Source organism: Protopterus annectens, chromosome 6.part0 (genome assembly GCF_019279795.1).
Source record: "Protopterus annectens isolate FY-2018-M chromosome 6.part0, PAN1.0, whole genome shotgun sequence".
In the NCBI taxonomy this organism is placed as follows: Eukaryota; Metazoa; Chordata; order Ceratodontiformes; family Protopteridae; genus Protopterus; species Protopterus annectens.
Window position 1 is genome coordinate 1,626,492,680 of NC_056737.1, and position 24,748 is coordinate 1,626,517,427.

At 40.1% G+C, this 24,748-nt stretch overlaps 1 protein-coding gene across 1 annotated transcript in view; it reads left to right on the forward strand.

The window, feature by feature from the left end:
• DNAH7 (dynein axonemal heavy chain 7) overlaps window positions 1–24,748 on the forward strand; it is a 4,771,155-nt gene that overhangs the window by 2,881,878 nt on the left and 1,864,529 nt on the right. The window contains exon 36 of the mRNA XM_044073696.1: window positions 15,112–15,331. Coding sequence (XP_043929631.1) covers window positions 15,112–15,331 — 220 coding nt within the window. The remainder of the gene's footprint in view (window positions 1–15,111; window positions 15,332–24,748) is intronic.

Here is a 24,748-nt window from a genome sequence, read left to right on the forward strand (position 1 = left end):
GCACAATCTTGTCTCAGGACTGCCCAAATCAACTTTCTTGGGACCTTGTCATATGCTCTCTCCAAGTCTAGGAATTCCAGATTTTCCCCATTTTCTGCATTTCACTTGAGTTTCCTTCCCTGTCAAGGAAACTAATATATGAATGTCTTAATACCTTGTTCCTCTTAGTCTGCTATGTTTCATAGGAAATGTATTTTGCATGAATAATGCAAGTTTTACTTTTGTAAACAGTAATGTTAAGTCTTTGAATCTGAAGCATCAGTAACAGTCATATTTGTTTATGGGGATTATTTTTCCTTGGGTCCCTTTGTAAATGTCTTCTGCCCAGAAAGGCTAGCCTGGTTAATATAATATTAATATATAATGTAATAGGGAAACTCAGAAAACTAAGACATTCATATTTATATTTTAAAGCTACCTCGGCTGTATCAGGTTTTGAATCTGTTTAAATAAATATGATCTCTTGATAATGTTCATGAACTCAGTGAGGATTGCTCATAGGTGGTTACTCTCATGTGCTCCAGGGGACAATATAAGAGGCTAGCCAAATCTTCCAATTGTCCCGTAGCATTGCCTGGTTAAGTGACTTACTTGAGGTCATACAGTAGACAAGTGAATACTGAAGGAATCATATCCTGCACCACAGCTCAAAGTCATAACCCTCTGTGCTGAGAGACTATGTAATTTACAGTACATTTTGCACAAAAACCATCAAAAAGTGTAAAGGAGATAGCTTTTGGTATCTGTGACATCACCACATTGGGCCAGTAATCAAGGAGCCTGAATCCTCACTGCTGACACTAGAGAGGGATGTGCACTTGGAATACAAATGGATACACTCAGTATTTCCATATTTCTCGTATCTGGGTAGAGGGTAGCCACTGGGACACTGCTACCCCTTCCACTGAAGTGTCCATCCAAGCCTCACTGGGGAGATCATTCACCAGATCCTCCTCAGACTCCTCCTGCCATCCACTGCAAATACTCAACACAAAATCCTCCCTATCATGGTAAGGCGTCATCATGTTAACATGGTACAGTTTGTGCCCCTGCCTCCTTCCTAGCAGTTCTACCATGTAATTAACATCACTGGCCTTCCTTAGCGCTTTGAAGAGTCCCTCCCAAGCTGCCTGCAGCTTATTGTATTTGACAGGAATGAGCACCATCACCTGCTGTCACACAGCATACTCTCTGGCTCAAGAATTCCTGTCATACCAGATCTTTTTCTGCTGTTGGGCTCCTTCCAGGTTCTTCTAGGCCAAGCCCATGAGCTCCCTAAACCTTGTCCTGTGGTTTTAGGACATATGCCACAACAGATTCCTTGTGGGATTCACATTCACCCTCCTACTCATCATGAATCAGATCTAAAGAGCCCCTCACCCTATGACCATATAGCAACTGAAATGGTGAAAAAAATGTGGATTGTTGGGTTACCTCTCTGTAAGCAAACAACAGATGGGGCAAGTATTTGTCCCACTCTCTCTTAAACTGGTCTGCAAATGCCAATAGCATGGTCTTTAGTGTAGAGTTTAACCTCTCCACAAGACCATTAGTCTGGGGATGGTAGGGGGTTGTCTTTAGGTGATTCACCCCACAGCACTCCCACAGACAAGCCAGGACAGGTCTGGCATGAAATTGGCACCTCTGCCAGTCAATATTTCTCTTGGGAAACCTACCCTTCTGAAAATCTCTAGTAAAGCATTTTCCACATTCTATGCCTTGATGGAGGAGAGAGCCACTGCCTCAGGGTATCTAGTGGCATAATCTATTACCACTAGGATATACTTCTTCCCTATGAAAGTTAGGGTACTCAGAGGCCCCACAGTATCCATAGCCACCCTGTGAAATGACTCCTCAATTACAGGCAAAAGCATCAAAAGGGCTTTGACCTTATCTCCTGCCTTGCCTAGTCTTTGGCACTGCTCACATGTCCTGCAGTGCCCGGTTACATCCTTGGCAATCCCAGACCAATAAAAGTTCTGCATAATAAATCTGTTGGTACACTTTATCCCCATATTACCTGCAAAAGGAATGTCCTGGGCTATGGCCAGAAGTGCCAAATGGTAAGCTCTGAACATTACCAACTGCTGTATTACCTCATCTTCTAGCCCTCCCACAGGGGGTTTACTCTCCTTTGTTCCAGTTTACAGACTCCCCTTTTCCTTAAGAATTGGGTGCCTCCCAAGCTACCTCCTTTAAGCCTTGTAATGTAGGGTCTGAGAGCTAAGCCTGTCTCAACTCTATCTTTGTGACTTTTTACAGCTAGCCTTCGACAATAAGTCTGGTATCTTCTGACAGAGGTGCCTCACTGTTAACATGGGTGCTACCACTTACCTCTGCCCTTGCAGTCACCCTGTCCAAGGGAACATTAGTACCTAGCAGCAGCCATGGCTCATCTTCGTGCTCACTGCTCCAGGGTAACCCCCTCCCTGAATTAACCATATCACCAGTCCTGGCTTCAGGGATGCCATCAGTCTGGGTTTCCCCCAGGCTACCAGACCCACATGCCTGTCTCCATGCCTGATTGCATGTCACTGCATGCACACAAGGTACTGCATTATCAAAATCATTCCATACCAATACATCTGCAGGGATATCCTGAAGCACACCTACTTGCTTGATTCCTTTTCCACCCTCCCAATCAAGGTGAACCCTGGCCAACGGCATTTGGAATGGGATCCCTCCTAAAGCTCTGATTGGACTGTACTGCCCCAGCAAGTACTGCTCTTCTTTAACCACTGCAGGCTTCACAATGGGTATATCACAGGCTGTCTCTCTCTTGGGAGTGGCCTGTTTTCTATCCACCAAGATAGGATACAAACTCCGGTGGTAGTTTGATACCTCTGTTTTCTCATGACAACTTAGCACTGGCCTTCTGTTATTCCCACTTGCTGCCTCCCCCAGCTTTTGTTCCCCACCTTGCCTCCATGGACATCTATATGCTACATGGCCCCACTGGTTACATTTAAAGCATTTGACCTTTGGTCCTGGCTGTGTACCTGAACTAGTGGCTTCCCCTATTACTGGCAGTCTCTACTGGGGAGGTTTAGACTACCCACCTTGGGGTCCCTTATATCCATGTGCAGCTCTGGGTATCCCTTTCATGTACAGCAAAGCCCTACCTGCTAAGTAGAGATCCCCTTTATCTCCAGTTCATCTGCAGAATTGCATTTCCTGTCTGCCAACCAGATTTTCATGTCCTCAGGCAAAGTGCTAAGAGTTCTTCCCTCCCCAAAAGATCTGCCAGCCCTTGAAAAGTGGTGACTTGACACCCACTCACTCACCTATGAAAATAAGTGCTTAACTCAGCAATATAATCACACACACTTTCAGCTGCCTTGCGTCTATGCTCTCAAAACTTTTTTCTGTAAGCTTCAGGTGTTAACTTAAAACATTAGAATAAACATTTTTTTAACTGTAGCATAGTTTAAGCAATCAATATCAGACAACTTAGAAACAGCAGTTACAGTTTACCATGGAGTAAGGGAGTCAGGAACCATACCCAGAGCCCTTGGTCAGCATTATACTGTTAACATACCCTCTCAAATATATGAATACAACTGTCAAAGTTATCACTCTGTAAATTGTGGAAGAAATTTACTGACATTTATTGCTTCTGGGGTTCGGTTATTCCTTTCCCCATTACCTCCATGACCCTGGCAAAGAGTCAGCATCTTCTTCTAATGTTGACTTTGCTTATCCTTTTCTTCAGCCTCCAAACACCGTAGTTTCTCATTTTCTTCAACCTCCAAACACTACAGTCTCTCTGATGATTATAGTTCCAAATGTTTGGCCTCCAATTCAAGTCTCTTTAACTCCAGATGGATTTTAAGTCCTCTGAGGAAAAGTTGAACTGTCCTTTTTCTGAGAGCTGTACATCCCCAATGTCAGATTGGTTGTCTTCCTGGTTGCTGGTCTGTGCTGCAGCTGTGATTAAGGCTACAATCACTTCCTCTTTAGTCAGGTTGGCATGCACCAGTCCATTGGCTTGGCACATTTCAGCCAACTGATTCCTTGTCAGCTTATCATAATCCTCTGCTGACATCATTGCCTGCTCTCCCCGACTAACTAAACTAACAAAAATAAATAAAACTATTGTGATATGAAACTCTTGATGTTTACTTTGTGGCTGCTTGAGATTACACCATTTTTAGTGACAACTGCTTACAAGCTGCAGGAGTTTAATTAATATCCCACCTCTGCTCACCAATATGTGATATCCCCACCCTGGGCCGGTAATCAAGGAGCCTGAATCCGCATCACTGACACTGGAGAGGTACATGCACTTGGAATACAAATGGATACACTCAGTATTTCCAGATGCAGACCTCTCATCATCAAGCCCAATTTCCCTTAAGAGCACACAGGGAACACACTCAACCCTGGGTCTGGATTTCTTTATATCTGTCTCCCTTCGGGTCCCCAGTAAGACTCCCCACTGGTACAGCTGTAGGATTAGGTCTTCAGCCAGAGTGTCCAAGCCAAGTCCTCCAGCACCCTCTCTGTAAGACCAGTGCTTTGTGTGTGTCGCTGCTCCATGTAGCTGACACAAACTGAGAGATATGATGTTCTACACACACACACACACACACACACACACACACACACACACACACACACACACACACACACACACACACACACACACACACACACACACCTGGGAAAGACTGGCACAGATTTACATGCTGTGCCCCCTTCTGTCCAGAGTATAAGGTAGTTGTCACCACCACCAGATACTCCACACTCATCTACTCTAGGGCCCTTAACAAAGGAAGTCCAATTATACTGTGTAATATTAATCCTAATACAAATGGTAGTAGTTGTCCAAGACAGCTAGGCCTTCTGGAGTTGCCCACACAGTGTCACCAAATAAATTTAAGCACTCTCAATGGTTAAGTACTTTCTAAAAGGACCAGCCACAATAAACTTTTTAAAATATATCTAATATTAAATAGTAAAAGAGCATGAAAATGTTGAATATATATTTACAGTAAACCACAGAGTTCAAATCGCAGGAAATATTGAAAATAACATTGACGGACAGACTCATACAAATAAAGAAAAACAATTTCTAAACTAAGGTTCACCATCTTTCTGACTGAATCTAGGAGAATTACTGTTCCCTAATATCTTACTTGCAAGAGCAAGGCACAATGAAATATGCAAGCAGTCTTTCTAGTCAGGTTCCCAAAAACAGAATACTCAATACTCAGAGATTACTCCCTGTAAAATATAATATCCAAGATGGCTTGCAGAATGACATCATTTGGTCACCTGACTCTAGGTTCTCACAGTATCCCCCTTTGAAGCAGAGACAAGAATTTAGCATATATGGCTACAATACACATCTAAATGTTTATGGCAGTGCCTGGGGCTTCTCCTCTGTTTACTGAGCAAATGAACAAAGGCTTTTTCCATATCCACCATCTCCAGTCCTATTCAGCACTGTGGAGTGCTGTTTTAATAGCTCATTTACATTTCCCTTATTTTTCTTAAAGTAAGCTAGCTGGTTAACCTCTGCTTCCTTAATATCCTCTCTTAAAACATATTCAGTCATTTCAGTTACAATAATATGCATACATTTCTTTTCATTCCAGCAGGGTGCACTGTTAATACATTTTAACATAAGTAAACCTCACAAATACATTTTCAGCCTAACATATGTACAAATCAAATTGATATACAAATAACATATAATTATTTATAAAATTCCAGCTAGCTGTGCTGGCACAAGTCATACATCCACTGCCCTACTTCTCCGGACATGGCTGATGGTACTGCCTATCATCACAGTACCAATAAGTGAAGTAGAGAAATTGTATCCCCACTTTTATTCAACTTACTATGACTTCCTATAGACAAGGTACAAGCACTGCTTACTAACTGGCTCTAATGTATGCTTCACACTTATGCTAGCTAACATATTGGCTCTAATGTATGCTTCACACTTATGCTAGCTAACATGGGATATATGTAAATGACTCTTTAGGGACATGCTAGTGTTTCAGTTTTATAGCTTCTGAATGCTCATAACTTTATACTTATTTAAGTCTTTACTGGTACATTCAGGCCAATAAAACTAAACGCCACCAGCTGTAGACATGCTTTATAGACAAACTATTTAGTAAAAACTGAAACAGTGATATGTACTTAGTCATTTGCATATATCCCATGGGTCTGCACTACAGGAGGTTTAAGGAATTACTCAGTGAAGACTCCTTGGCTGGGTCTTTTTTGTAGTTTTTACTAAATGGTTTCTCTTTGTGATCTTTTGATTCTGGTGTGAATGCAATGTTGTAGTCACCCTAATGTTTATGGAAATCAGTCTTCGTTTTAAGCTCTGTGTTTGCAAAACATGGCCAAGCAATCAATTTACATTGAACAGATGAGTTCTGAACAAGGATGAAATATGGCATGTCTACAGCTAGTAGGCCTTTCACACAAAGTAACTTTGTCAGTCCTACTGTCAACATTTGTCTACATTCAATACTGACATTGAAGCATGGGTGCTGTGTTGCATGGGCATATGTTATGCTCCATCAGAATTCTGATAGGAGGATGACACCTAACCCAGAGAGAGAGTCTGGTTTCTAGTGTCATAACACCAACACATAACGCAAGTGACACTCCCTCCCCAATATTAGCCAATACATTCATAAGTACAGTGGAAGGAGCAGCAGATGGCAGGGACAGCAATGGAGTGGGGTGTGGAAATATTGAATGATCACAGCGTACTAGACTAGAAAGAGAAAGCAAGGACATTTAGCATCATGGCAATGCACAGAATTTGGATGGTGCCATGTGAGGTGCACTTTGTTGACGTGATAGGGTGTAAAGAGTAGTACTACAATTTCTAACATTGCTGCTTCCTAAATAATTATTCATCTATATTAAATGTTCAAATCTTGCATAATGCAGTCTTGATAAACTAGCTGCAGTAAGCAGCTGTGACTAGTCCTTACTGGATTTATTACATTGTGCACTAATTCAGCATTGCTGCTCCCCATTCTAGTGGTTATCGCCTCTATATGCAATCCCCTTTACTATACTTATGTTTATGTCAGCCAGTACAGTGCAGGACTGTTACCTGTTGCATCTGTTTGCACTTGATGCTCACAGCTGGGTTGTTTCACAGGATTAGCTGTTATCAAGGCCTGTGTCATCCCACATTCAGAAATCTTGCATCAGCTATTTTGCTTGCCCTCCCACAAATAGCCATCAGTAATTTTAGACAGAGGTCATTGCTTGTAACCAACAACAACCTCCAGCAAACATGACCAGGCAATGACTCTGATTAGCTATGACAATGATCTGTCAGGCTTAAATCATACAATGATATGAAGATGGCTAAGTGAAAAGCAGCCTAGAACAAATAGCATATAGATGCTGACACTCGCCATACACTGATGGCATGTGTACTTTTATTGCCTTTCATTTTTTACCTTTTAACCTTCTCTTCTTACCACATCACAGTAGCAGTGATGACATTGTTCTGCAGATCTTGGGAGAACAGTTTTCTGTAAATATCCTCCCAGGCATCACATTTCTTAACTCCACCCCCCCCTTCATGTTGCTTCAGTAGCCTTTCCTTGTTATCTTTATGAAGATGGTATAGGAGAATAAATTACTCCACTGGGCACCATATTGATGCCCTTTTACTGATGGTTAGAGTGCAGCTCTTAGCATCTTCTGGTTTTGCTGAGTGTAATATTCTATATGATGACAGGTTATAGGTAATGGTAACTTACTTGGATCTCTGCTGAATCCCAGGCAACCTACACAATGTTAGGTACTTGGATTATAGCTGTATAGCTACATACTGAGATCAGTATTACTGTTCTAGCTACTGTTTACTTGCACAATAGGAGGACTAACATAGGTATGCACTGCTCCTGACAGCAAGTTAATTGCATTGTCATTAAATTCAGCAATTCCAAAGCATTCCATTCAGTCCAGTTTTCAGGCTAGTGCTGAATTCAGGGCTGTTACAATTTTCTGAGTTGCCCATACCTTACTTGGATAGAGGGAGGTTTCTCTGTTCACCTGTGAGAGAGGGAGCTTTGAGCAGCCATCTGTCCCTGGAGGAGTGGTTCCAGCCCAGAAGTTAGTAGTTTGTGGGCCATTTTCGACTAACTTCTATCTCTTTCATTTCCCTGCTGTAAAAACCACATTTGCACGGTTTTGCACATCCGGGCAGTGCTGGTCAGCTAGGGCTAAATTTATCCTGGCTCCACCAAGTCTCCTCTTCAATTTTTCCCTTGAAAGTAGTCTAGTCTAACTCTCAATCTAAGCACTTAAAAAGCATCCTACAGTCCAGCACTTGCTCAGACCTAATAGCAAGCACTAATATACCCAGACACTTGATTGCCCAGCAGGGCAAGGCTCATTATTCACCCCTCACCAACCAAGCGACTAAGCAGCTCACCCTACTATTCAGACATGACCAAAGGGCAATTTCAGGTATACTCTCCAGTCCAGCTGGTGAACCTGGGTATCCAGAGGCAATGTTACAACTGCCTCATGTACACAGACAACCCTCTCCTCCTACCACAAAACATTAACATATGCGAGAGATGAAATTATATAGCTAAATTGGAGGCTAAGCTCTCTCCACCCAAGACTGGAACAAGCAGTCATGAGGTGAAGGTTAACACTTGCACCACACATCCAGCCTCACATAGACTTACTAAACCAGCACTGGCAAAAAATACACATAAATACACAAAATCATACTCAGAGGCTCTAAATAAAAACCTTCAAAAGCATCACAGACCTCTAAAGCAGACACCCAAAACAAACTGCACCTCCCATCACAAACCAGACAACACATAAAACACAAAATCAGTGTGCCGCACAATCACAGCACTTAAGGTGAAATAACATACCTAACACACTAGTAATAGGTAACTCTATAGTCAGGCCCACTGACGTCCCACACACTAGGCTGGAAAAGGAGAAGGTTACTGTTAGCTGCCTGTCGGGAGCCAGAATCCACCACATAACACAAGCACTCAAGTCACTCGAGAACAAGTACAAATCTGACTCTGTCATTGTTCATGTTGGTGTGAATGACCTGAGACGTACCTCCCTGGACTACTTGAAAAGAGACATGGAAGAGCTCTCTGATCATGTAGTCCAGGTGGGTATGACCCTGACCCTGAGTAGCATCCTGCCCTCACCAAGAATAATAATACCGCAGTATAAAGAAAAAATTATCAATTTCAACAATTGGCTAAGCTTCTGGTGTCATTCAAAGGGGATCCAGTGTCTGTCAGCCTGGGACGACATGCTCGACAGGCCTCGTTGCTTCTCAAGAGATGGCTTGCACCTGTCACCCCTAGGCTTTCGAATACTTGCCAAGGCTCTTGCTGCCCCCATTGTGCCTTTTTTAGGCAAAGCTCAAAAGTCAAACCCACCTCTGTAAACAACACAAATGAAAAAATGAGAGTTATGCTACTCAACGCCAGGAGTTTAAATCTCAAAATGCATGCGCTTGAAGCACTCCTCAGTATGGAGAACGTCGACATCTGTGCAGTAACTGAAACCTGGTTTATGGCTCCACAGAGCACCCCAGCACTACCGGGCTACAACTCATGCCAGACATTGTGACCACAGAACATGGACCGAAACACAAAAGGAGGGGGTGTATCCATATTCATCAAGGATACCTACACATCCGGGTTAGTGGCGCAGCATGATACCTCCAAGATCATCCATGTGCAACTAACATCAGGCAAATCTGAAATGCAAATTGTGGCCTGCTACAGATCACCCGCCATGAGCCAGGACCACCACTCCACCTTTCTGGAGACACTGGAAAACATGAAGGTCCTACCGAACACCCTGATATTGGGCGAGTTCAATTACCCTACCGTTAACTGGGAAAACTACTCAAGTGCAAACTCCCAGGTCCAGCACTTCCTAGAATTTATCAACTCAAATGCCCTGGATCAGTTGGTAAACTCCCCTACCAGAAGTGAAAACATATTGGACCTGGTCATCACCAACATGGGTGACAGGTGTTCTACACCAAGAGGTCAACCCCATCACTGGTTAGATCAGACCATAATCTAATCAGTCTGGATGTCCACACCCCCCACCACCCCTAACTAAGGAAACTACAGTAAAAAACCTTTCTAAAGCAAACTTCACCTTACGTAAGACAGAGGTGGTAAGTTTCACAGCCCCCACGCTAAAGGATAATGCTGCCCAATATGCAGAAACCTTTACAAATGCACTCTATGAGCACCTACAAGGATGCATGGATCGTGCCATCTCTAGCAAAACCAAGACTCACTCCCCTGAGAGAAGGAAACCAGTCTGGTGGACCCTTGCCATAAACAGGCTATACAATAGGAGGAGGAAACTAGTTCAGAAAAAAAAGCAAATCCCAAGAAGGAAAGACATCCCTGATCAGTATCAGTAAGAAATTAAGGTCCCTCATAATGTCATCCAAGGCTAACATTGAAAGAAAAATAGCCAATGATTCGAAAGATAACCACATAGCCTTCTTTAACTATGTCAAGAATCTAAGTGGCAACTCACAGATATTCTCTAAGCTAGTGCAAAATAGCACAAAATATGCTGAACCCACTGATATTGCCAACATCCTGGCCGATAGATTCAGTGCAAACTTCAACCTTCTCTCACCCCCAAAAGGGCCCACAACAGTACCGGAAAAGTGTAGTGTCCCGGAAATCACAGACACACAGGTGAAAACAACCCTTTCAAAAGCCAAAAGCACAGCGTCAATGGGGCCAGATGGTGTCCCAGGCTGCGTCTTGCACGAACTACAGAACAAACTAACCCCCCCCACCTAAACTCACTGTTCAACCTCAGCCTCTCCATAGTCTACTTGCCCATAGAATGGCACACAGCAACGGTTATTCCGCTCCACAAAGGAGGGGCCACAACTGACCCTGGTAACTATTGCCCCTTAAGCCTGACTAGCCTGGTCTGCAAGGCTATGGAGCGCATCATCATGGAACTCATTAACAAAGACATTGGGAACCTCCAAACACTTGACCCAACCCAGTTTGGCTTTGTTAAGGGCAGATCATGCCTACTAAATCTGGTTGACTTCTTCGAGAGAGTCACCAAGGCCATAGATGAGGGGAAGGTAGTTCACACAGCCTACCTTGACCTCGCCAAGGCTTTTGACACCATTCCCCACTCGGGAATTGTAGAAAAACTCACCAGCCTGAACATAAACCATTACGTCATGAGAAGGGTTGCCAACTGGCTAACAAACAGAACTCACATGGTAAGAATAGCGGGCTCTGGGTCCGACTCTAAACCAATCACAAGTGGTGCCCCTCAAGGCTCGGTCCTGGGACCCCCTACTGTTCAGCATGCACCTCTCAGAAGTACAGGCAAACACAGGAGGACTATGGCTAACCAAGTTCGCCGATGACTGCAAACTGGGAGACATAATTGACTCACCGGCTGACACAGACATTCTCCAAAAGGGCCTTACTGAGACGGACACCTGGTGTCAAAGTCATGGTCTCAAACTAAATGCCAAAAAATGCATAGTCATCCCGTTTGGGAAAAACAAAACACCTGTGAATTACTACATAGGTGGCAGCCCCCTTAATACAGAAGAGGTAATAAGAAATCTGGGGACCCAGGTGGATAGTAATCTCTCCTTTGACAATCATATTGCCAAAGTAGTTTCTGTGTATCCCATCTAATTACTAAAGGGTTTGCATCTAGAAATAAAGAGGTTATATTGCCCCTCTACTCGTCACTCATCAGACCCATCATAGAGTACAGTGCCCCATTTGGAATGTACCTCACAAGACACTTCCAATAGCTGGAAAGACCACAAAAGTACCTCACTAAGAGGATTACTGGTCTCAAACATATGTCCTATGCAGCCCGACTGGAAAAACTCCAGCTGTGCTCAGTGGCATATCGCTTACTCAGAGGTGATCTCTGCCTGACTTACAAAGCCGTGTCCAACTCAGAATTGTTGGACATGCTCCACCTAAAGAAATCCAAGTCACTGCGAGCCACTCGCTCTAGTGAGCTAAACCTCACCACAACAATAAATAGAACATGCTGGAGGGATAGATTCCTGTCACAGAGACTCCCCATGCTTTGGAACAAAATTCCTAACTACATTAGGCAGAGCCTCTCACCAACACTCTTCAAGAGAAACCAACCATAGAGGTGGTCCCATCTGCAAAACTCCTTGGCATCACCTCAAATTTGCCACATACACACAAACAAAAAAAAAAAAAACCCACCAAAAAGCTAGGTATCTCTATAAGAACAACTGCTTTCTCTCCAACTCCGCTAGGCATTCCTTAGCAATCTACCATCTCACTAACCTGTCTTCTTCCATCTCCACTAAATCTAAATTTGCTACCAAATCTAAATAACTACCTAGACTACCTCCAACCAACCACTGCTCACAAATTAATATTCTACCCTGAAAAATGCCCAGCCCTAGCATCCTCCCACCACCATACACCCCAAGAGATCTCTCTAAGATCTGAACAAAATTTAATCACACCCCATCAACAATAACCACCCTGCTGGCCTCCTTCTCCTCCTACTCTCTTGGCAGGAAATGGAACTCATCCTCTAAACATAAGTGCACTGCTTACATCCTACATAAATCTAAATAAATCCCTTGAACCTGCTTGATCAAACTATATTCTACTCTCAGTTTATGTACTCTCTCTACTCCTCATATGTAAATATACAGTCAAAAACTACTAAATCTATTGTATCTACCTTCCTGAATGATGTTTTTTTTACTAACTTTACTAACCTTAGACCTTCTTCAAGGAAACTACTAAATCTATTGTATCTACCTTCCTGAATGATGTTATTTGCTTTTTTACTAACTGTATTCAATGTAATGTTATTCCAAATGTATATATTTTATTACTATCTTTTACACTATGTAACTTAGATTGTATTTGACTGAAAATGGGTATGTTCTGGCCCAGTGGACTTCCCCGGTAATCAAACTGGAAATAAATAAAATAAATAAATAAATAAACCTTGACGAGTGGATGGGTAACAGAAAATACACCCCTGGGATCACTTCATTGGCTCTTCTTGACAGAGGCTCAGCTAATTAATCAATGGGGCGGTGAAAGCTGACACACACTGGCTAGGCTTATACATGCCCTCGGGCAGATAGCCTAGTACCTACCTATGAACCTAAACCTTGTTAATGATGAGTCGGGCAGGCCAGTTTAAAAATGCATAGAAAAACTGTTTTCTATCCAGGTAGGATTACTATCCAAGCATTCATTTGCAGACCTGATTATAAAAAATTGGCACCATTTTCAAACATGCTACTTACTCCCTACAATTCATTATTCAGATAGTCAGCTATTATTGTCTGAATATTTTGTTTAACAGTACACTGCCAGATTAATGCTGTAACAAACTATAGGATATTATTGCCTATTATATTAGTAATGTTGTGGTAGAATTTATTATCTGTAGCTGCCTTTTTGAAATAATAGAATATCTGTGCTAGTATCCAATAGATATTTCTGTAGTATGATGGTATAGGCTAGCTACATCAGGTTGTAATAACTTATTATTTGAAACATACTGAGGTATTCCCTCTTCCTCTTACATTTCCTGGTAAACAATGCCAAAGGCAAGAAATCTTTAATGCTTTAGAAACATAGTCCTTCTGCTGGACCAGAGGGACCATAATCTCATTTTATTGAGCCAGGGTTTTCCCTACAGGGAAAATGATTGCTGCAGGTCAGTGCACTTGATAGGCATGGCAGGATTCTTCTTCAATGCCAGTGCAGGGTCACTGGCATGTTTGACCATAGCTGTAAAAGGCATGAAACATCAGTGCAGCACAGAATGCCACACATATGTGGGATGATCATCTTTAGGCAGCTGACAAAGAAAACAATGTTTCCTGTCTACTTGTCCTGATCTAAGGTTTCAAGACTTATTCCTGGTGGTGGCTGTGATGTCGATGAAGGGGTGTGGGGGAATCAGGTACCAAGTGTCGTTGGCTGGTCAACCTTAAAGTATAGCATATACAAGTTTAGTGGATACATGCACAGAGCAGCAATGGTCATTTCTTTTAATGTGTCTTGTCTACAGTATTTCCTCTGTAGGCTCATTAGGGATAAAGGATGGGCAAAATCCTAGTCCTATGTGTGCTTATATAACTGTATATCTAACGTTAATGTAGACCCTGTTCTGTATGCCACTTTGTCACGTGTTCACTTGAGGTGACACCTAAGAATCTTTTAGTGATTTTGATATTTTTCACTGGTAATACCATGACTAAGAATGCTAATGCTCATTCCATTATCCATACCTTGGGGTATATGACTAATGTGGACACTGCACTATTGACTAATGATGCTACTCTTATTTTGTTGCAAACCATTCAAAGTGTGAGATGCATATTGCTTTTGGCTAGACAAATACATGAACAGAAACAACACCCCTGTATTCATCAGGTAAGATAGTGTTTATAAAAGGTACAATAAGCAATCCCTATCAGTTTACAAATATTGTATTATCATAATGTATTTCGTTAGAAAATGATGACTGAATATGTATCCTAATGCTTAGCTAATAGCTGATTATCTACATCCACTCTTCTACAGATAAAAATACAGATATAACTGCATGCTTAATAGTCTTAGGAATCAATATTCAGTTGTTTCTGTGCCACATTTTTTCTGATTCATTTTACAATAATCCTGTAAGTAAAGAGAAAAATCTAATTATTTACTTAAGTCAGTACTTTTGCTAGACTAAACTATATTTATCTCTGTTAGGGTCATTTGTAGCTTTATTTGTATATCCAGCTAAAATTTGAAACATAAAAAAAAATACTGCCTATTGATATGTTTTTTCATTCCCCGTGCATTTCCATAGCACATCATGAATATATTAAGTAAACATATTGAATATTGGACACATTGTATAAAATAGCTGCTGCTGGAAAAATCTATTTTTTTCTTACACTAAGAAAGATTTTAGTTGCACAGTTTATTGATACACAGTCTGCTATCAATTGAAAAGAAAAATGCATTTTCTGTGTTGCAATAATAATAATATATTATTTCACTTCTAAGATGCTATTTTATTTTATATTAGGTACAGTTTCCCTAAGGAATATATAGTTATGACCCCTAACATCATCCATGGCACAATGACTATCTATAAGGAAGCAATGAAGAACCTGCTACCCACCCCCACTAAGTCACACTATCTTTTTAATCTGCGTGACTTTTCTCGTGTTATTCAAGGAGTTTGTCTTTCTAGGCCAGAAACAGCTGAATCACCAGCAGTGATTAAACGGCTCTGGGTTCATGAGGTGAGCTTCCTTTTACAATACTGCACAGCACAGGAAATTAAATAATGCTGAAGTACAGTCATACAGCTGAGTTTATTAAGAATTATTTCTTGTTCCCTTGAAGAGTTTATGGTGATAACTGTCTAATGTGCAATTTTTAAGTTTAGCGTCTTACAGGATGTAACTGACAGTATATTTGAATAGTTTTTATGATTGTTTCAGTTTTCTTTTTATTATCCTCAGTTGCTCAAAATTGGTGTATCAAAGGAGCTAAAACAGTAGATCTGGATTTTGTATAACATTTAACGTGTCTTCTGTACAGATAGTGTGTATACTTCTCCACAATTTAATGAAATTCAACAATTCATTTAATTAAATAATATTTTTAATTTATTTGTTTATTCATAGAGTATATATATTATTATACAAATTGTAGGTTATGTTATATTTATATATATATATATATATATATATATATATATATATATATATTTGAGTTTGAGAAGTCCCAACTGGATGAAAACACTAAAGCATTTTTTTTAATTTTTTTGTGTATTTATTTTACATTTGTCTGACTGAACATAGCTGTCCATTTTCAGTTGAGGCCTGGGGAGAAAAGCTCCAGAACATTTGGCATGATACAATACATAAGATGTTTACATAAGCTTAGTGGTTTAGACATACAATTAGAGAATAAAGTAGCTAATACAAATATGATAAAAAGCAAAAAAAAAAATGTAACAATTGTATAAACACACAGTTTAGTAGAGGTAAATATCAAGATTGTAGTGAAGAGAAAAAAAGAGAAAAATACTAAATTGCTAATTAGTGAGGAGGTATAAACATGTTCATATAAGGATCAGTAACATAATGAGGGAAAGTTCTTCTATTGAATCTAGGGGAGAAGTAGTAAATTTAGGCTAAGTGAGAGGACAGAGGGGAGTAGGCAGCTTACAAGTAGGTATCTAAAGTGAGGTTATATATAGTTCATCTGTGGGAGTTTTAATGAAGATGGTAAATAACGAGTAAGGTAAAAGGCATTAGAATATCTCAGCCAGGTGCTAGGAAGTTGCATATCCCAGAGTTATTTAGGTGGGAAATTAGCTGTTTTTTGAAGGTGGTTTTGTTAATTTGAACCCTTATTTCAAGTGGTAGGGAGTTTCCAGTCTTGGCAATGTTACTAGAATAAAGGGAGTCACCAGAGCTGTAGTGGCTTTTGGAGATTGCAATTAGAGCCTTATTAGTGGATCTTAGTTCTCTGTTGTTAGAGTAGAGGGAGGTCTTGTAAGGAAGGAGTTTTGTCGGGCTGATACAGTATTTGGTGATCTAGAATAAGTTGGTTAAGGGCTAAGGTCTTTGCGAGTTCCAGCCAGCAAAGTTGTTTAAGGGCTTGACACTGATGAGTCAGGTAGGAGGAGTTTGTGGCAAATTTTGGTATTTTGTTGTAGCATGCAGACAGTTTATTTAAATCGGATTTGTTTAGATTAACTAGGAATGGAGAGGCATACAGTAGAGTTGAGAGAAGATGGATGTGAGCTAGAATGACTTTACTGTTATTAGTTAGGAAGTTTTTGCATCTGTAGAGTATCTAGTTTTTGTGGACGTTGCTTATCGTTTGACTTATGTGTTTGTCAGATTCATATTGTGGTCATTGATGACTCCTAGTAATTTGATTTGTGCAACAAGGGAGAGTGTGGTATTATCTGTTGCAAATATAGTGAATGGAGAAATTGGTAATGTAGCTTTGGAGGGATGGAAGAGCATAAGTTGGGTCTTTTTAGGATTTAGTATTAACTGGGAGTTTGATAGCCAGGTTTCAATGGATGTAAAGGTCTCTTGGGTCTTGATTTGTAGTTTCTGGAGGGTGGGGGCAGAGCAGATTAAGGTGGAGTCATCAGCATATTTTGCCAGATTTGCTAGAGAGATGGCTTTGTGAAAGTTATTTGTGACTGTAGTGAAAAGTAGGGGTCCTAGAATTGATCCTTGGGGTACTCCGAGTTTCACAGGAAGAATTGGGGAAAAGGAGTCCTTCCACTGAGCAGCTTGTTGGCGCTGGGAGAGAGTCTTGAAACCATATTGTTTTGAGGGTAGCTAGTTTTAATTCAGAGAGTGCTGTTAGCAGTTTTGTATAGGAGATTGTATCAAATGCTTTTGATAGGTCAAGGAATACTGCAGAAACTAGTTGGCCATTGTTGTATTGTGTATTTACTAGGTTACTAAATTGGATGAGTGCAGTGGTAGTACTATGGTTGGGGTGGAATCTGTGTTGAGTTTTGGCAAGAAGGTTGTTAGAGAGGATATGTGTTAGGACCTGGGTGTGGATACATTTCTCAAGTATTTTTGCCAGTGGGAATAGTATAGCAATAGGGCGATAGGTCAGTGGAAGTGCCACCTTTATAAACTGGTATAATGGTGGATATTTTTCAGAGAAGTGGCACCTTTTATTTAGAGATTGATCTGTTAATGATTATTGAGATTGGGTAGGAAATGGCTTTAGCAGCTATTTGAATGAATTTGGCAGGAAGTTTATCTGTGGCTAGGGTGGTGGTTTAAGTTTGGTTAGGTGTCTGTGGATGGTATTAGTTGGCAATGATTGAAGGGTTGAAGGAGTTTGGGTTATTTGGTGGGCAATGTAGTATAGTAGGGATTGGGGAGGGTTGATCTGTTGACAGTTTTGGTATTGAGTTGGTAAAGAACTCATTGAATTGTGTAGCTGTGTTTAAAGAGATGCCATCTATGTTTGGATGAGGAGTCCGTGATTTGCCTGTTTGTAAAATATTGTTTATGGAGGTCCAGAACTTTTGTAGGTTGGTATTGTGCTTAGATTGAATTTCATTATAGTATTTGTTTGTTGACTCTGATTTGTTTTTTTTCCCTATATTTCTCACTTCTAAGAATTTTTACCTATTAGGAATAGTTTTGTTTTTGTGTCAGGTTTCCCATGCTTTGTCCCTTTGTCTCATAAGTTGTCTAGTATCTTGGTAAGCCACGGGGCATAGATGGTTTTATTGCAAATTTGTCTTGGGGGGAGCAAGTTGATTGAGAATGCTTATGAAGATAGAGTTGAAATACTCAATTGTTTCATCTAACTGAAGTGTTAAAAGAGGAGACCAGTTATAGTGGTTAAGGGCTGTATTAAAGTCATCAGCCCTGAAGTGTTTAGTGTATCTTATGTGTTTAAGGGAGCTAGTTTTAGTGAGTTTAATTTGGCCTCTGATGGAAAAGGTAGGGAGGTAGTTACTTAGAGTGTCAGGTAGTGTCCCATAGTTTTAAGCGGTAGTTGGGAGATTAGTGAGAATCCAGTCTGAAATTGATTCTTTTTTGAGGTTTTTGTCAATCCTAGTAGGGTTTGTATACGTTGTGAGAAACCATAAAGATTAATATGAGTTGAGAGCTGGGGTGAGTTAAGTGTGGTCCAGTCATTATTGAAGTTGCCTAATATAACTGATTCATGGAGAAGGGTTTCAGAGGCTCAGTGGATTACAGATTCTAGGGTTTTGATGTTATCTCCTGGAGGGATATACGATCATAAAATGTTTAGCTGTTTTTATATACTTAGTCTTGTCTTGCCAAGTAGGATCTCTGCATTATTAAATGCAGGGATTTCTATGTTAAATAGTTCAATGTTAAGATATAGGAGAACAACTCCGCCTCCTTTTTTAGATGTATGTTTTTTTTAGTATGCTGTAGCCAGGGGGAAGTATTTTTTCATTTTTAATATATAGTTTAAGTAAGGAAGATGAAGTCAGGTAAGTATAATGCTATAGATGCATGGAGCGCTGTGATTTTGTTAAGGATGCATCTTATGTTATGATTTATTATTAGTGTACCGGATGTTTTCTTGAGTAGGCTAATGTTGGCACTACACTGATTTTGGTGATTAGTTGGATTGGTTAGTGAACCTGGGCTGGGGTTGATATCTCCACTGCATAACAAGTGTGAGGCACTGTTTATTATTGTTTGTAGGTATTTTGAGAAGGCTAAGTCACATTGTACAAATAAGTTATATTTGCTTTGATAATGGAGGAGTTTGTAGGGGCGCAAGTCATAGATGGTATAGTTAGAGTGAGGGTGAGATGAGTAGGGGATAGTGAATTTTTGGAGATAAGGTTGAGGTGGAGTGACTATTGTTGGGGTTTGTGATGTTGTTGGAGCAGTGTGAGGTTAGGTGGGCTGTGATGGTGAGTGTTAGTATTACAGCTATTAGTTGGGAATGCATGTTTTGTTAGTTATGTGGAATGTAGAGGGGCTCTGATAGTATATTGGTAATTGGACTGTAGCTATTTTGAGTGAGGGGAGGCATTGTATGTATAGTGTGTGCTATGAGAGCAGAGTTAAGGACGGGGATGGTACCAATTCTTTGTGATTGGTGGAGGAATGTGGATGGGTGTGGCATGACTAAGTATAAAGGAAATGAGATGGGGTGGGTGGGAACGGGGGTAGGGTAGAGGAGTGGTAGAGCCCTATGTACCAGGTACAAGCCAAAAAAAATTATCAGGACTATATCTGTAGAAGGTAAGTGGTGGTGTGCGTTATTCACATATATTGAGCACCATAACTATGTTTCCACCATTTATTCACTAATTATTGAGGTTTAATACTGAGAAGGTTTTGAGTGTCTTTAGTATAGAATCAAATGTTTGAGAAGGTAAAATATTTGGTGAGTTCTGTCCAGCTTATGGGACAAGCTACTTAACAGGGCTGGTATTAAGCTGCTTAATGGGGTTCTGCTTCCACCTAGTGGCAGCTTGTTGTAAGGGCAGGTGAAGGAAAGAGGGAAAGGCCCTTGTGAGTATGCACGCTATATGGTTTAGACAAAAAGAAGCAAAAACATAAAAAAAACTAGGAGCAGAAATTACTTTCAAGGGGGTAAACCTACATAAGACCAATTCAATGAGTGAAAGTCCCAGCAGTATACCCTTTTCTTTTCTGTTCTTATTCCCTTGTCCTTCTGGTATTGCAGGAAACTTTGCAGGAATTGTTTACTTGGGGGGGGAGGGGAGCCACAAGTGAAGATGAGAAAGAGATCACACCAATTCAATTTTAAATAATAGTTTTCTTTACTGGAATCATATCAATATTCTGTGACTGTGAGATGGAGTGAGTATGAACTGCATGTTGTCATGCCATTTTTTTCGTCTTTGGTTTCTCTATAGTTCACCTACTTTCCTGTTATCTGAGCATCAGGTACCATGTCAGGATGAAAGTGCTGATAACTGTTTAAGAATGGAAATGATTGCCTTTGTTTTGGAAAGTTTCTCTCTTCTTTGCATTTGTGTGACCATGGAGTTGTGCTATTTTTTCATCTTTAGTTTCTCTACAGTTCCCTTGTTTCCTGTTCTGTAAGTATCGGGTACCAAGTGAAAATGCTGATAAATAAGTGTGTAACAATGGAAATGACTGTCTTTGTTTTGGAAGGTTTCTCTCTTTTTTGTGTTTGTGTGACCTTGGAGTTAATGTGTGTGTGTGTGTGTGTGTGTGTGTGTGTGTGTGTGTGTGTGTGTGTGTGTGTGTGTGTGTATATATATATATATATATATATATATATATACATATATACTTATATATGGCTCTAGGACTATTGAACGAAAGTTCAATAGTCTGAATCCAAAATAACCAAATGCACTTTAATGAAAGCCATGTTTGACCCAGCGCTTTCGTTAAAGTGCATTAGAAAAAAAAAACTAAATCTTCTTTTATGCAGGGGGGCAAGCCCCCCTGCACCCCCAACTTTTATATTCTCACTCCAAGGTCACACTACAGTGGGAAAAAGGGAAATTTCTCTTAACCGCACCATAGTGCGACCGGCACAATGAGCATACTTATCCGAAAGTGCTGCTTTGGTGAACAGCACTTTCGGTTAAGTATGTTTGGTGATTTCTGCTTCGGCAGAAAGAGCCGTTGGGGATCTGTACAGCTCCCATATGTATATATATAATATATATATATATATATATATATATATATATATATATATATATATATATGTATATATAATATATCCATCCACAACCCCTTTTTTTCCTATTTTTGCACATGGGGTTAGGGTGTCACTTCAAAAGTGACAGTCATCTACAGCCAAAGTTTACACCGCCAGGAGTCTAAATATATATATATATATATATATATATATATATATATATATATATATATATATGTGTGTGTGTGTGTGTGTGTGTGTGTGTGTGGTGTATGCTTTTCCGTCAAAGGTTTCCTTTCATCAATAAGTGTGAAAGCCGGTATAGCTGACTGAAAATCAGCTTGTTGAATCATACCAGCTTTCTCACACTGAGATTGTCATACAGTGGGGATTCAGAATCAGTATATTACCAGGGGCTGCAGGGAGGCTTTCCCCCTGCACAAACACTGGTTTAGTTTTTTTTTTTTTTTATCCTTTGTGAATTGCTGTTTTTTTAGTTTGACCATTCGAGGTTGATGATTTACAAGTCAACATTACTGCAGTTTGACAAATTGTTATGTTTTTGCGGTTTCCTATTGAACAAATTGCCTCACTGGATCACAAAATACAATACACTTAAAAATAAGAAAGAATGTAATTTTGTAGCAAAAACCATTAAAACACACAGTTTGACAACAGTAAAAGTAAGAAACCTTGTACTCCTTCCTTGTAGGAAGATAATCTAGAAACCTTACTCAAGTGTAGTTCATAGGTTCATAGTTTGGTACTAGGCTATCGGCCCTAGGGCCTATACAAGCCTAGCCATAACAATTCCCTGGCTATTTCTTCTCACACTATTTACTTCCCTGGACCCCTGTCTAGCAGGGTGACTGACGTGATCCCGTGTACTTTTTCACTCCAAACTACCCTGTGCCTATACCAAATAATTCAAAAAGAGTGTTAATATTTGCATAGTAAGATGTTTAAAGTGAGCAGTGACCATTTTTTGCAATCATATGGTAGAAAAATATAAAACTGACAATTGCAATGCAAAGTTAGCAATGCAGTAAAATCTTGCCCTTTGCAAAATAATCATAAAGTAAAAAATTACATCTTATTTTTCTTTCAGTAAAGAAATAATTAAGTCCAGGGCTTAATGTGTAAAGATGACAGATTGTCCCCCTCAACTCAGAAAACAAATGCTTGAGAGGGTAAATGAATCACACCTAAAAATAAAAATAAAGTGGCAAAGAAAATGTAAGAGATCTATTTGCCAGGAATTACAAGTCAGATAAAAGAAAGAATGCAACTTTTTCCTGTCTGCAATGCAGTGCATACCATAAAACTAATTGAAAAGAAGAGATACTAACTGATATGCTTCATGGTCATTTATTTAATTATTAAATTGTTTATGTATGCATTTACGTTTGTTTGTTTATTTAGTGCTGTAGGGCGGTGATCGAAAATTACTCATATCAGGCCCATTCCTTTTTGTACAGGGAATACAATTCAAGTTGCGTAATGCATGTGACAAGTGATGATACACAGAATACATAAGAAGCTGTAGTTGACAGTAGCAGATCTGCATAAGGGTGTAAACAAAAGCAAGGTGATGACACACCCTCATGATTAAACCATACCAGCTGTGGGTAGATCTTCAATATACCACACCCAGGAGTTGGTTATTGCTATAGTAATCCATGGAGCATAGGAGGCACTGATTAGCTTTAGTGCAAATTAGAAAATTAACTCAAATGTGTAGATTATTATTCTGTCTTCCTTAAGTAATCCATCCCTAAGATGCAATTACAAGTGTGATGAGTGCCATAAAGTCTGTATTCTTTTTATGCAGTTATTTTTAAATACGTTTATTAAAATATAACTTAAGACAAAGACACACAAAAAAAAAGATTGTTAGTATTTTTCATTTTGTTGCATTATACATTACGTATATGTTCTTTTTCTTTTTAATAATTGCCATTTACTCCAACATTACATAAATTGTTGGATTCCTGCCTTCCCTTAAACCTCACTCCTTTTCCTGAACATTATTCCGTATATATTTTCCTACATATTCTATTTATTTCTGTATAATTTGCTTTTTCACTTTTCTAAAGATTCTATCTCCATTTCTTTTATCTCTATTACAATATTCAGTACTTCAGTTAGAGTTGGTTTAGACTTTGATTTCTATTTTCTGGTAATTGCTTTGTTCATAGATTCATAGGTGTGTACTAGGCTAATGGCCCTGGAGCCTTTACAAGCCTAGCCCATAGGATTACCCTAGCATCTTGCCACCCGACGTTAGTTCCCAGTGCCTCCATCGAGTAGAGCCACTGGAGTGATCTCCAGGGTGAATTTTCCATTTCTCATCCACTCATCAAGGTTTCTTTTGAAGAGGGCCATTGAAGTGCTCTGTTTGACATGTATGGAAGTCTATTCCATAGCACGGGCAGTATCTAGGTTATGTATCCCTCCCTCCACCATGTTCTGTTGATTGTGGTAATGAGGTTGAGGTCTCTGGAGCGTGTGGTGCAGAGGGATTGTGATTTCATTAGATGTAGCATTTCTAACAGAGCTGGGTCAAACATGGCTTTGTAAGTCAAGCAGAGATCTCCTCTAAGTAGGCGATATGAGATAGAGAATAGTTGGAGTTTTTTGAGTCTGTCCATATTGGGTAGGCCTAGGCCTAGGATCCTCTTTGTGAGGTACTTTTGCGGCCTCTCCAGTTGTTGCAGATGTCTAGTGAGGTACATGCCAAATGGGGCATTGTACTCGATGACTGGCCTAATGAGGGAAGAGTAGAGGGAAACAATGACCTCTCTATTCCTAGATGCAAAACCCTTAGTAATGAGTTGTGCCACATAGAAGGACTTTCTGATCACAGTGGGAATGTGGTGGTCAAAAGAGAGATTGCTGTCAACTTGTGCTCCCAGATCTCTTATAACACCTTCTGTGTTTAGTGGACTACCATCAATGTGGTAATTCATGGGAACTGGATTTTTCCCAAAGGGGATGATGAGACATTTTTCGGCATTGAGCTTAAGGCCATGGTTCTGGCCCCAGTCGTTGGTCCCAGTGAGGCCTTTCTGTAGGATGTCAACATCACTCAGGGAGTTAATAATGGCTCCCAACTTGCTATCGTCTGTGAACTTGGCAGACAGTAGCATTAAACTTAGTAAGTAATTCAGATCCTTTGTTCCAGCTCAAAAGAATAATTTCCTTATTTATACCCATTTGCTCCCCAACATTTGAGACAGGGTCCAACTCATATTGTTATACCTGACAATGGTCAGCAGTATGGAAGTCAGAAGTTTAGAAGATTTGTGCAATACTGTGAATTCAGACATAGAATACATGGTCTGAACTATCCACATAGCAGTGGGCAAGTTAAGACAACTCTCCAAACAATGGAGAATCTCATGAAAAAAGCAGTAGCAAACACTATGAGGATATCCTCTCACAACTTTAAAATATAAGAATACTCCACTGTAGTGACTCAGTCTCTTCCCTTGCACAGTTATTGTTGAGGAGAAGGC